This window comes from Paramisgurnus dabryanus, chromosome 23 (genome assembly GCF_030506205.2).
Source record: "Paramisgurnus dabryanus chromosome 23, PD_genome_1.1, whole genome shotgun sequence".
NCBI lineage: Eukaryota > Metazoa > Chordata > Actinopteri > Cypriniformes > Cobitidae > Paramisgurnus > Paramisgurnus dabryanus.
The window spans coordinates 27,099,424-27,113,423 of NC_133359.1; the positions used below are offsets into that span (position 1 = coordinate 27,099,424).

The following is a 14,000-nucleotide window of genomic DNA, read 5'->3' on the forward strand; positions in this document are numbered from 1 at the left end:
GCACGGCAGGGTTCCAGGGCGTGACGGGGGCAGACAAGGGAGCAGACAAAGGTGAGCGAGGACTCACTGGGTAGGGGAGAGAGCTCAGGGAGGACATGGAGACAGAGGCCGGGGATGATGCAGATGCACAGGATGACAGCGCAGGGGAGGAAGCAACAGATGGAGCCGGTGAGACAGGGGGCGCTGCGGCCGGCAGCGGAGACGAGACGTGGACCGTGACAGGGGGCGCTGCGGCCGGCAGCGGAGACGAGACGGGGACCGTGACAGGGGGCGCTGCGTCCGGCAGCGGAGACGAGACAGAGACCATGACAGGGGGCGCTGCGTCCGGCAGCGCAGACGAGACCGGGACAGTGACAGTGACCGGGGGCGCTGCGTCCGGCAGCGCAGACGAGACCGGGACAGTGACAGTGACAGGGGGCGCTGCGTCCGGCAGCGCAGACAAGACGGGAACCGTGACAGGGGGCGCTGCGTCCGGCAGCGCAGACAAGACGGGAACCGTGACAGGGGGCTGCAGCGGGGGCTGAGAAGTCAACCCCCTCCTCTTCTTCTTCCTTCTCGGGCGTGGTGCTGACGCCGTGGCAGGTGAGGGGAGAACAGTGGTGGGAGCAGCAGGCTCCGAGGAGGACCCCTCGGACGGCGACTCCCACGAAACTCTCCGCTCTCGCTTACCTCGAAGCGACATGGGTGGGGAGGAGCTCTCAGGGGCCGGAGGAGGAAGACTCGGGTCACCAAGCACAATACCTCCCATGGCTCGATCCTCCGGGACGACAGACAGAGGGATGGGACCAGCGGAACTGGCTGGCTCCCTCCTAGAATTGACCCCGGGTCCAAACAGAAGAGGATCGTACCAGGTGGGACCCGGTTCAAGAACAACAGAAAAACTGCGTCCTCTCCTAGCGCAGCGACGGTACATCCAGTCCGCTGGGTTCTTAACTGGCTTGTGCATTCTGTTATGAAGATGATGAAGGATGAACCCAAAAGCAGACAGAAGGTACTAACTAAAGACTTTTATTATACAAAACAGAAAACAAAAACCCATGAGGGGGCAAAACAACAAAAACAGGATAACTTAAACAGAAGAGTGAACACTCAACAGGACAGGATACAAATCTACACTACAACACTAAACTGGATGACACTTAACAATAACTTGATAAAACACTACACACACAATAAACTTGACTTGAGATAACTAGACTTGACAGTACTCACAGGTATGGATACAATGCACAAGCCCAGGACAACAAACACAAGGATCTTAAATAGAGGACAACTAATGAGGGCAACAGGTGGCAGGAGTTAAACAATGAAGATGAGAACAACAAGGGAGCGGGGTAAAAGAGACAAGACACAGGGAACACGTGGTCTAGTAAACCAATACTAAGACCACGTGAACCCACACAAAACATGGGTCTGTCATGATTCTGCCACAAGACTAGATTAAATAAAGGACAGAACCATGACAGTTTAATTCAAATTTTAAGTTTTTGAATGTTTGATGTCATACTTTTTTTTTGGGGGGGGGGCATGAAGCGATGCACAGTGCACCAGGGGGTCCGCATGCAAAACAGTTGAGAACCACTGTTTTAGGGAACGCTGTGTCCAAAATCTGCCAAAAGCAAGTAATCTGTGTGTTTTTTATTTAAAGTTAAGTTTCCTTAAAAATTTCATGTGTCCTCTTCGTCATTTCATTTTGCAGACCCTCTGCTTCAAACAAACAAACAAACAATAAATTCTCTACTTATAAACTCTTAAATATGGGTATTTGGCTTTAAAAATACAAATTTATAGCAAAAAAAGTTTTGTTAGAGATCAGATTCAGAACGATTATAGAACATCAAAACATTACAGAATATCAAACAAACACAGAGTTTAAAATTAGTAAGTAACTTTTTGCTTCAGTTTTTTATAAATTGGATAAAAGGGATAATCGCAGTATTACAGATTAACATTTAAATCAGGAACACAATTTTAATGCAAATGTTTTCTCTTAATTGACAAGATTTTCTCGTCAATGGCGGGGAAAGAGTTAAGGTGGAAATCTTTCAAGATTAACCTATTTAACCTCTGCTGATATAAAATGAGCGTATACTTCTGATAAAATGTGATTTCGGCTTATTTTTAAAAAGGAAACGTTACAAAGACAACCTGATCTCACGAATTTCCGTGGTATAGTCACAGAATATTTAGCTCATTGTCATTGTCACGGATCTCCGCATTTTTCCGTGGCCATACCACAGACTTTTTTCACCGTGTCATTCAACTGTTTTGTCCTATTTTCTTACCATTGTTGCTTCAGTTTATAGATTTACATAAAATAACATCCCTACCCAAACGCCAGGCGACAATGGTTTAAAAATCTCAAAATATAAAAAAGTAAATCAGAATTTTACACCCTAACGCAAACACCAAACCTAACCCTAAATCGAAGCGACAATGGTTTGATAATAGGAAAAAGCAGTTGAGGAACCAATCCGTGACAATGACACAAAAAAGAAAGCCTGTGGTACGGCCACAAAAAAAATGCGGAGATCTGTGACAATGACACGGATAAATGAGCAAAATATTCTGTGACTATACCATGAAACTTTGTGAGATCATGTTGCACAAAGATGACCCCACCCAAAAAACGTATTACCCATAATTCAATTAGAATCAGAAAGGTCACGTTTCCACTTCAAAAGGACATTGCATAAACTCTTTTTGTGCTCTTATTGTAAATTCACCAAACAATTTCAGTGTCCATCCAATGGGAAGAGGTTAGTACTGGACTGCCTGTTTGTCCTACCAATGGAAGACAGGAGGTTTTAATGCTCTTGTGGCATATCAATCACAGGAACCCATTTGTGAAAATGGGCTGGCCCAGTAATATTGTGTGAATGCAGTGTCGTAAAATTAAACTGGAAAGAGATGATGGATGTCATCTTGTGCTGAAGGACTATATTATCAGAGGCTTTCGGTGGAGGATCAGGCTCTTGATAGATGTTCTTATCTCTTACAGAACAGAATAATGCTCCTGTGATGTGCAGCTCATAAAGAAGATGTAAACCAGATGAGTTTTCACTAGGATAGTAAACAAAACGTCCTTTAAAGGTCAAACACTCAGAGTGCACTGGCATTGTTGTGGCGGTAACAAACCTCCGAACTTAAGGGGGCAGTAAAAGTAAATATCCAAGCTATTAAACCAAAAGTGTTATGCAGGTAACATTTTAAGCTCAGTAATGTCTTTCAGCAAATGTATATGAAAAATACATGAGGAAAAGAAAGTGTCTCACCTCCCACACGGTGAAGTGAGAGTGACCTTTAGACAGCTCCCTGTAGCTGGTGCTGAACTCTCCGATGTAGTCATGACTGAAAACAAACGCCCACTTAGTATAATAACTTGAGATGTCTTATTTACAGAAGAGATTGTTTCTTTCTTACCCGCCATCTCTGTCCCAGTCATACACCTCGATTTTTATTGCTCTGTAAAGACGTAAAAGTACATTCAGCCTTACAAAGTGTGCACTGAGAAAGATAACAGCGTTGATGGTAACGGCTGACACCTTTCAAGTCTTATACGCACATTATGTTAGGGTTAGGTTTAGGCAACGGTTATGGTTAGGCAGGACACAAATTATGAACAGAAAATCAACAAGACAATTAAATTGTGCATTGTTTAAAATAATGGTAACAGGGTTGACATTACTGTTAAACTATATTAAAAAAACATGTAAAAAGATTAACTGTTTACGCTAACATTTCCGAAGCAAGAATGTTTTGATGCTCACAGCTCTTGCACTTGACCCACCTGTCATAATCTCCATTACACAGCGCTCTGACAGGGATCTTGAAGGCCTGCCACACAGGGTCAAGTGTGTTTTTTACAACCTCTGTCTTATGGCAGATGGTGAATCTGACAAACAGAATCCAACAGAAGACATTAATGGTGCATTCACACCAACCGCGGTAGAGGGCGGAAAAAACGCACGATTCGCGCAGAGTTGGACGCTTGAACATTTGAGTTTACTCGCTTTATTCGCATGTGAAAATTCTAGTCATTTCAGACATTCACGTGGAAATTTGCGTGATTGGAGAGGCTTCTGCAACTCTGCTGAGACTCCGATCACTTCCTGTAATCACGTCACTACTACAGCAAGGGCCTGGTTGGGTAACGCGGTGCCGAAATCCGCCGAAGTTCAGATTTTTCTACTCGCGCATTTCCGGCGGCAACGCTCACTTCGCACGTACCATGCCGCAGGATACCTAATCGCGTCTTTGCATTGACTTAACATGTAAATCACTCTCGATTGCCGCATCTACCGCGTCTGGTGTGACCCTTGCATAAGAGAAGAAAGCAGAGCAGGAGAGAAACACAGGTGAAGTCAGGGGTCATGAAGAGGAAATTATTTCCTGGCAATTACGATGTGTCAGTCACGATAAAAATGAGTTAGATGCACTGATATATATAAATACTGTTAATGTACCATTGTGTCAAAATCAGAAGAGATATAGAAAACTTACGTTCCATCTTCATTGGTACGATAGAAGACAAGGAAAGGGTCTGACTTTCCAAAGAAATCTTTCTTGTCTAGCTTGTTGCCACAAAACTGCATCAGTACTGACTCCTGATCAGCAAAATAAAAACAATTGATATTAACGTCAGGAAAGTGTCCAATGGATACATTTAGCGCTTTTCCACCGTCGGGCCAAAGAACGGCAAGGAACGGTTACAGTTATGTTTTTTTATTTGAGCCTGGTTTAACACAACACGATTACAAACTGTAGTTGTCTGCCCGTGTTAAATCATGGTGATCAAATGCGTGTAGCGACGTTACCACTAAAGATTGGTCACTCGTTTGTTGCTTTGCTAAGTTTCTGTAGCTGCTAAAGCATGCTTTTTGACAAAAAAAAAGAATACTAATAAATGATCCTTCTCTATAACATGCACATTGCAAAGCCCTGCCGTAGAAAATGAAAACCTTATCCATGCAGGCGTGATCGGATCGTTTTTTATAAATTGCGGAAGTGGGCCATCTGGTGGATAATAGCAGTATTTTGCATTGACGAGATAACTCGTCAATGGCGTGGAAAGATGTGTAGATTTACTGTATTGGGGGGCTGTGCAAACTTTCATAGATATTGGCAGGAACTGGAACATATTGTCATATAAGCCGATCATAAGCATTCCAAACATGCTCATTGGGTGACATGTCCGGTAAGTATGCTGGGATGTTTTTATCTCTCGCACTGTGCTAAACGTTTTAGAGTGGCCTTTTATTGTGGCCAGCCTAAGGCACACCTGTGCAATAATCATCTTATCAGCCTCTTAATATGCCACACCTGTGAGGTGGATGGATTATCTCGGCCGAGAAGAAGTGCTAAATAACACAGATTTTAACAGATTTATGAACAAAATTTGTGTACATAGAAAAAGTCTTAGATCTTTGACCTCAGCTTATGAAAAATGGGGGCAAAAACAAAAGTGTTACATTCGGTGTAGAATGCATTGCATTTTGCTTGCTTATTTTTTCAAAAGCATGATCAATGCCAGTCCACATGTCAAGAAACGATGCTTCTAACCACAGCTTGAACCCTGTAGTTACAACCACACCAGTTTGCGATGCAGTTTGCGAATGTCTGCTGCAATGATGGTTTCAGGAAACACCAGAATCGTTGAACTATGCTGAAACGACCATAGTTGGCTAATGATGCTTTTGAGAAACGCACCCCATAACGGTTTGGCCCGGCAGTGGAAAAGGTAATTGTCTGTACGGTGCAACTTTCAATATAAAAGCCAATAAGCACAAACAAAAGAGAAGAGACGAGAGTAGGAGTTAAAAAAGAATACAAGATCAGGGAGGAAGACCATAAGAAAGAAACCATAAAAGAGAAGAGAGAGGACAGGAGTGAAGTAAGATGTTAGATGATATACCCTGCAATTTCCTAGCTCCTCTGCTTTCACGATAATGGTCCCACAGTTTTTGCCAGGAATACCTCTGAAGAAAGAGAGAGAACACTGTGTATTATTGCATATAAGAAACAGAATCCTGACATTTTAAGTTATATTGTTTATCACAGCTAGCACTGCAGATAACCCACTTCATCAGGCACTGCGTTTGATGGTTTAAATAATTCAGGGTTATTGTCAGGATTGCACACTGTGCATGAGTAACTTTACACAGTATGTTTAATCTATACTGTATCAAAGCAATCATAGCTTGTAATGATAAACAGTTATGAAAGCATTTATCCTAGGCTGTGCTGTCTAAATAAATGTGTGTTTGGCAAAGCAGACAGGGCTATCTACTTTTATAAGACTGCACTCATGAAAATCGAGCTGAAATTGAAGTGAAATTGTACAGACCCAGTGCTTCTGCTTCACAGGGATGAATGATGAAAGGATTTTGAAGACGAATTGTATGAGAGTACAAACTTCTGACTTACGTATGTGCTACCTCGAGTGCTTCTTTCAATTCCACTAAGTAGTGCTGCTGGGTAATGTCATTGAGATTACGTACACAGATCGATGCTAACTGAAGAATCTCTTTCATCTGGTTTGAATGTACATAAGCCCTCTAAGGTACTCAACCAGATTAACTTAAAATCTGCAAGTGCCTACCACAAATTAGTAATAAGAAAAGAGAGAGAGAGAGGAAAAAATGAAAGGGTAGGGTGAGTGCTCAGTTTTAAGAAAGCTACTTTGAAACTGTTGCTTGCTAAATAACAAGTTAACTTAAAATCAGTTATTGTTTTGCAAAAGTAGCTAAACTGATATTGCCCCATCACTAGAGGTCTTCGAGGGTCCAGTTAGATCTGAAAACCCAATGTCCGACCTGAGCAGGTTCGGGTCTAAAACTTACCGTGTGCTTTGGAGACCGGTGGGGTATAATATTAGCGGCATCAGGTCTCGGATAATTTAAAAAGAATGTTTTTGCTGAACGGACCAGAGAAGACCCGAACTATCTCACGTTTGTGCATCAAGTCCTTTCTGACCCCCCCCCCTCTGTTTGCAAAGAGCCCTTGTGACATCGGTAAGTTAATTTTCATTGAGCCAGACCTGTCAATCAATTTTTAATGCACATTTTTGCGGTTACCTTGGTGTAAAAAATGAAAAACTTAAAGCCATATCACCCTGTAGCCCAAGACAGCTTGCCCACTGAAGCTAAGCAGGGCTGAGCCTGGTCAGTACTTGGATGGGAGACCTCCTGGGAAAACCAGGTTGCTGCTGGTAGTGGTGTTAGTGAGACCAGCAGGGGGTGCTCACCCTGTGGTCTGTGTGGGTCCTAACACCACAGTATAGTGATGGGGACACTATAATGTCAAAAAGCACTGTCCTTTGGATGAGACGTTAAACCAAGGTCCTGACTCTCTGTGATCATAAAAAATCCCAGAATGTCTTTCGAAAAAGAGTAGGGGTGTGCCCCGGCATCCTGGCCAAACTTGCCCATTGTCCTACTAATCATCCCTCATATTAATTGGCTATATCACTCAGTCTCCTCTCCACTAATAAGCTGGTGTGTGGTGGGCGTTCTGGCGCAATATGGCTGCCGTCGCATCATCCAGGTGGATGCTGCACATTGGTGGTGGTTGAGGAGATTCCCCCCTTCATATGTAAAGCGCTTTGAGTACTGAGAAAAGCGCTATATAAATGTAAGGAATTAATTAATTAACTAATTTAAAAAAAAATGGAGATGCGGGCCAAATTGGTTGTGAGGCCACAGGGGTTTCGAAAAATTGCCACTGGGTCAGGACGGACTCGGGTATAATTTTCACAGGTTTGTGGTTATGCGAGTTAAGTGCTTTTAAGAGAAAAGCGGGTGGCAGCTCAATTTTCCCAATTCTACAGCCTTTGGGAAGGCTCATAAGTTAATGTTTTGGAAATTGGCCTGAGCCATAAGGAAGCCAGCAAGGGTGGCATTTCTCAGAGGACTAAGAGTTAAATGATTGAGGCATAAACATTTTACTTCCTTATGGAGTTTGTTGAGGTGTAAGATTCGGTGCATCAGAGTCAGCAGTTCATGAACCGAGGAATCAAGTTTCCTTTGATCTTGATATATAAGAGGTCTTGTATCATTAATTCATTCTGCAAGTTTCATAGTATTAAATGTCCTCGTTATCAACAACGAAAGCATTTGTATCCATTCTCAGGGAGAAAACAAATGTAAAATGGCTGTAAGTATGATATCACAATGCGGGTTGATTTTCGTATAACCTGCCACAGAGCAAGACAACAGCAAATCTTTGTATTGTTTTCATCCAGGAGCAACTCAAATGGATCTAATTACAATGAGTAAAAATATTGTATCGTAACGGGTTGTATCTGCTCAGGTCCAGGAACATTGTTCTACAAATAACTTGTATGAAGAGTTTCAGTCTGGTTTTCGACCTTTTCATAGTGTTGAGACTGCACTAGTTAAGATATCTAATGACTTATTGATTGCTGTGGATGCAGGTCTTTTATCTATACTTATTTTAACTCGATCTGACCGCAGCCTTTGATACAGTTTCTCATGCCATCTTATTGAAAAGATTACAGGCTGTTGGAATCACAGGCACTGCTTTGTTTTGGTTCTGTTCGTATCTACTGTAGCAGGACATGCTCAATTTGTACAGCTAAATCAATATACTTCAAAGTCCTTTTGTTTTCCTACCGGTGTTCCACAGGGTTCAGTCCTCGGCCCTCTCTTGTTTATTAATTATCTATTGCCTCTCTTGTTTATTAATTATCTATTGCACTTGGTAACATTTGTAGGACGTATGGAATTCAATTTCATTGCTACACTGATGACACCCAGCTTAATTTTTCTTCCAAACCTACTTCCAACTTTCCCCAATTAGTTTCAGACTGTGTAGCTGAGTTCAAACAGTGGTTTACATTACATTACTAATTGGCTCAAAAGCTTACTCAATGCTTTTTGATGGCCCACTGGATCCAGTTTCTGCTCAGCTTAAAACATAAGGTGTCATCTTTGATAGCACTTTATCATTTGAAGCCCATATAAACACCATGGTCCGCTTTGCTTTTTTATCTCCGTAACATTAATTGTCTCCATCCTGCTTTCTCAGTAGAGAGTACAGGGGCTTTTGTTTGTGCTTTAATCACCTCTCGAATCGATTTTTGTAACTCATTTCTATACGGTTTGCCTGGAAGCTTGTCAGAACTTATTCATCCCTATTTTCCATCCCACGCTTTAAGAATAGCCAACTCCCTTACTCTTGTTGTTCCCTGTATTTACTCAACATCTTTGGGGTCTTAAGCTTTTAGTCATGCAGGTCCTCACTTGTAGAATTTACTACAACTAGATGTGCGTAGTAGAGAAAATCTTTCTATTTTAAAATCTCAACCTAAGACCTATTTTTCAGACAGGCTTTTATGTGAATGCTACGTTGTATTGTATTTCTGACCTGTATTAATGCACTAATAATTGTAATTGTTGTATTTATTCCTTTAATTTTTATGTATTATTATTTTATGTAAGGGGAAGCACACGAATCAGAATTTCTTTTACCAGCATCTAGCTGGAAGATTGCAAATTCCAATCAACCTCAATTTTGAAACGCAATGAGAAGCTATGGTAGCTGCCACAAGGATTATTATAGGTACAAAATAACAAAAAGCACAGTTCATGACCCCTTTAAATCACATACATAAATAATTTCTCTAAATGTTCATAAATGTAAAATTGGTGTTTTACATCAAACTGGTTGTTCACGATCAGATTTGCCAAAACTGCTAAAATGCACCTCTGCCGGGCTATGTTTAATGAGCGCACACTCTCTGGGCAGTGTCCAGTTGTTAATGTTGGTATTACACCCCGGACACACAACTGCTTGTTACAGAGGTCAAATTCACTTTCTTTGCTTTCTGTGAAAGGCTCTGACGGTAATGTTACTCGCTGTAGCATCTTCTATTTCACTGAGATTGCTTCACCCATTTGATTATTGGATGAACTATTAAAATGTTAACTCTATAGGGCACACTTATCTCCCGAGTCATATATAGATCTTTTCAGATACTGTTGCCATGGAAACAACACTCATTTCTGGAGTTGGAAACCCAGTTGGATTGTTTACAGGCAAACAGCTAACATGGAATATAACTTGTCCGGGAATGTTAATGGTAGTATTTCCCCTTGGAGATTCAAGGCAGCCACATCCTCATCTGTATGGATAATATGGCAGTGGTGTTGCATATCAATTACTGAGGAAGAGCGGTCTCATGCCATGCTGAAGATAGGACAGTGCATTCTTCTGTGGGCACAGGACAAGAAAATAGACTAGTGAAAGGGATTTCTTAAACTCCTTACCTCAAGTTTCACTTTTTATTGGGAGTTTAAAATGTTGTGTACTTGCACAAGAAAAAGCTCCCTGGCATGGAGGAAATTTCGAAGCGCCTATGGGCTTTAATGACACGAAGGTTGCAGTAATGACAGTGTTGCCCTTAAAGTAAATCAGCTTTTTTGTCCACCAATCAAGTGCTTCTTCATGAACAAATAATAAATAAGTAAACTATTGCCCCACCTGATACTATCGTGTATCAGCGATCTCACAGGCTGACAATATCGCCCAACACTATTTGATACACTGTATGTATTGTGCACATACTGTGCATGTTGTTCTGGGAAGGTTCACATTAGGAGTCTATAAGATGATTATTAGTCATGTGACCTTTTTACGCCATCCTTTTTTTAGCTTCCTGCCGCCATCTTGAGTCCCTACCGAGTACCAGTAGGCTACTAACAAGAATTGGCTAGCTTGCTACGATTTACGGATTTCTTATCTTTTACTGTCTGTGATTCTTACGGATACAGGAAATGGCTATGACGACAACATTTCGCACCTTGACTGTCATGAAAAGAAACGCTACTTTAAAAAAATATATCTTGGTTGGGGTGTGATGCCTACTAGATCCCTGATGCGTTCTTCCAGTCGCTGTCCGCTGCTTCCGGACTACCACTAACTTATTTTACAACACTAAGAAGGCTCGACACATCATGAAACTTTGCTTGAAGTATCACCTGGATCTTTACACATGAACGCGAGTATTGAGATCATTGTTTGTGTACATAGCGTTTAGTAAAAGAAAGGTTTTGATCAACTGACTTATGGTGTCCGCTCGCCATCTTTGCCAGACATAAAGAATCAATTTCCGAATGCGATTTAATGAATCTCAGATGAGGCTCCTTTTTCAACTAGAAGGTCAGTATTGTTTTCACTTGCGACAAAACAACGAATTATCTGTGCATTTATGTGAAACTATGCTTTAGGAGCTATCTATCTTTACGTCACATTCGGAGATCAATACATCTTGACTGGGAAGATGGTGGTGAGCAGACGCCAAAACAAAACAGAGTCAGTTGTTCAAAACTTTTTTAGTAAACTCTGTATACACAAACAATGTTCTCAAATGCTCAAGTTCACGTGTAGAGACACAGGCGATACTTTGAGCAAAGTATGTTGTGTCGAGCCTACAAAATAGTGATTTTGATGCTCACAACATATTGAAGGCATAGCTTCTAGTTCTTTTGCGACCACTTCAGGTACTCAAAATAGCGGAAGACAAGTTTTAGATGTGAATGACGTAAGCTGATATTCATGAATACATCCTATCTAGTAAATGTAAGGAATAGTGAATGATGGTGCAGGGGGGATTTCGGACACAGCCCTGGTATCTTACCAAGCAGACGATTCCCATGGTCAGGAAGTATGTGTTTTCTCAGGCACAGATAAATAAAAATTGAAGCTTGGCCGCTGAACATACTAATACTAAATTAGCTTTATCCTTTAAATTGTTTTTCTTGTGTCCTGTTCGAGCTTTGGAGATTTACATTGACTAGAGTCTAAATCGTAGCCACAAGAGAGTATTGTATGTCATTTGTCTCATAAATGGATGTTCTTGTAGCTTAATCATACAGCATTAGCAGCGCAAAAGGTCATGGGTTCCATCCCCAACCATACTGATAAAAATGTGCACCTTGTAATCCACTGTACTTTGCTTTGGATAAAATGGGTCACATTTTTTTTAAATAAGGGCTTTATTTTTGTTAGTCAGTCCCCCTAATTAGAATTATTGCTATAATGGTTTCTGCCAGCAACGTGCCACAGCAAAAAATAAAGAAATTATTGGGAACAGATGCATAATTTATAATTAAATGAATTCATTTCCCCCTGCATAAATAATTCAGTTTTACTTAAGGCTATAAATTAATGTATTTCTTTGTTCATACACTGTACAAATAAATGAGTATTTAGAGGTCTGACTGAATGAATTAGAGGAGGCAGCTCTGGTTATATAACACACAGTATAAGACATCATTTCATATAACTGCCTAGGCATAACAAATAAAATATGTGACACTATGTCGGGACATCCCAGTTTAGGCTTTTTCATGGAATGATATGAAAGATGTGAAATAGAACAAAACAAGTCATAATTCATTTCAGCAATCAAATAATCTAGGATCATATTCATAAATATAGCCTTCACCCCAAAGGCCAAACATATTAGCAACTTCTATCAATCTATAAACTCTTGCAATACAACAGAAAAGGAACAACGCAACTTAACAACCCACAAGGGCGCTCCCTGTGTCAAGCATTTTAAACCCTTGAATCGAAGGACGAAGCAGTCACGTGGGTGGGTGGGTGTGAAACGAAGCTTTGGACGTCATTGTTCACATGATTTAGTTCGAGCGGAATCAAGCATTGATGCAATCCTTTACTTTAAATCATTTCGTTTTTTTGACACACCTGGGAGGTCTGGTGTCATGGCTAACATCACTGGGTAACACTGCAGGTCTAAATTAGCTAACTTTATGTGTTTAACTAATAGTTTATTATTATTAATACACAATTAAACTTTCAATCTTCCTAGATTACCGTACATGCATTACTGTGCTCACTGTTGTGATCTTGACAGCAAAATAATTTATTTTGAAAGATATTGCTTGAGTCATTTCTCAGGAATATACTGGGGACTGTTTTAAATGATTAGGGCAATATGTCATTTCATGACAAGACCTTTTTGTCAAACAGCAGACACCTTTAGAAAATCCCACTATATTCAAACAGTTGTTTCATGTTGAACACATTGTGTTTTTTATAGGGCTGTCAAAAGATTAATCGCGATTAATCGCATACAAAATAAAAGTTTGTGTTTGCATAATATATTTGTATGTGTATTGTGTGTAATTACGATGTATATATAAATACACACATGCATGTATACATTAAAGAAAAAAATTATTTATGTATATTTTTTTATTTATATATAATATAAAAATATAAATATATAAATATATAATAATATATAATATGTAAATGTTTCATAAATACATGCATGCTTGTGTGTGTATTTATATATACAAAATAATTACACACAGTGAACGCACATATATTATGCAAAAAACCTTTTATTTTGTATGCGATTAATCGCGATTAATCTTTTGACAGCACTAGTTTTTTATGCTTATGGGTCTGTATTTCTCTGTTCTTCATGACCACATTCTTTACACTTTTATATTGAAATGGCTAAAAATGGCTTCTTTTCTGTAAATGCTGTTAAATTTCACATCACATCAGCTGCCCAGACACACACGCACATAAACACAAGATGCAGGTAGTGTGGTGAGAATTGAATTCATATATTTTGACACACAGGAACCGAAGTGTTTAAAACAAGTGTATGAGATCTTATTCAGTGAAAGCAGGACTTACATGAGCGGTCTTTCCATTCGACTACCCAGAGAGCCCACCACCTCTCCCAGTGTACAGTACATCTGGCCCAGGAAGTCCTGTTCACACATACATGTAATCATTACATTTAAATTACATTTTGATATAATTATCTATATATGATTTCCCGTTAATTATACAGTTATACATATTTTGTGTAACAATACATTTAAATCATGTAACAATATCTTCAAAACATTTTTATATTACATTACCTTTAGTTAATGAAACACCATAAATCATTGGTCTCCAACCCTGTTCCTGCATATTTTAGTTTCAACACA

The 14,000-nt window shown here is 40.2% G+C and overlaps 1 protein-coding gene across 1 annotated transcript in view; it reads right to left on the reverse strand.

Annotated features, from left to right (window-relative positions):
- cpne8 (copine VIII) overlaps window positions 1–14,000 on the reverse strand; it is a 71,311-nt gene that overhangs the window by 28,828 nt on the left and 28,483 nt on the right. The window contains exons 6-11 of the mRNA XM_065291199.2: window positions 13,699–13,775; window positions 5,915–5,978; window positions 4,504–4,607; window positions 3,791–3,895; window positions 3,424–3,465; window positions 3,276–3,351 (exon numbers count right to left, since the gene is read on the reverse strand). Coding sequence (XP_065147271.1) covers window positions 3,276–3,351; window positions 3,424–3,465; window positions 3,791–3,895; window positions 4,504–4,607; window positions 5,915–5,978; window positions 13,699–13,775 — 468 coding nt within the window. The remainder of the gene's footprint in view (window positions 1–3,275; window positions 3,352–3,423; window positions 3,466–3,790; window positions 3,896–4,503; window positions 4,608–5,914; window positions 5,979–13,698; window positions 13,776–14,000) is intronic.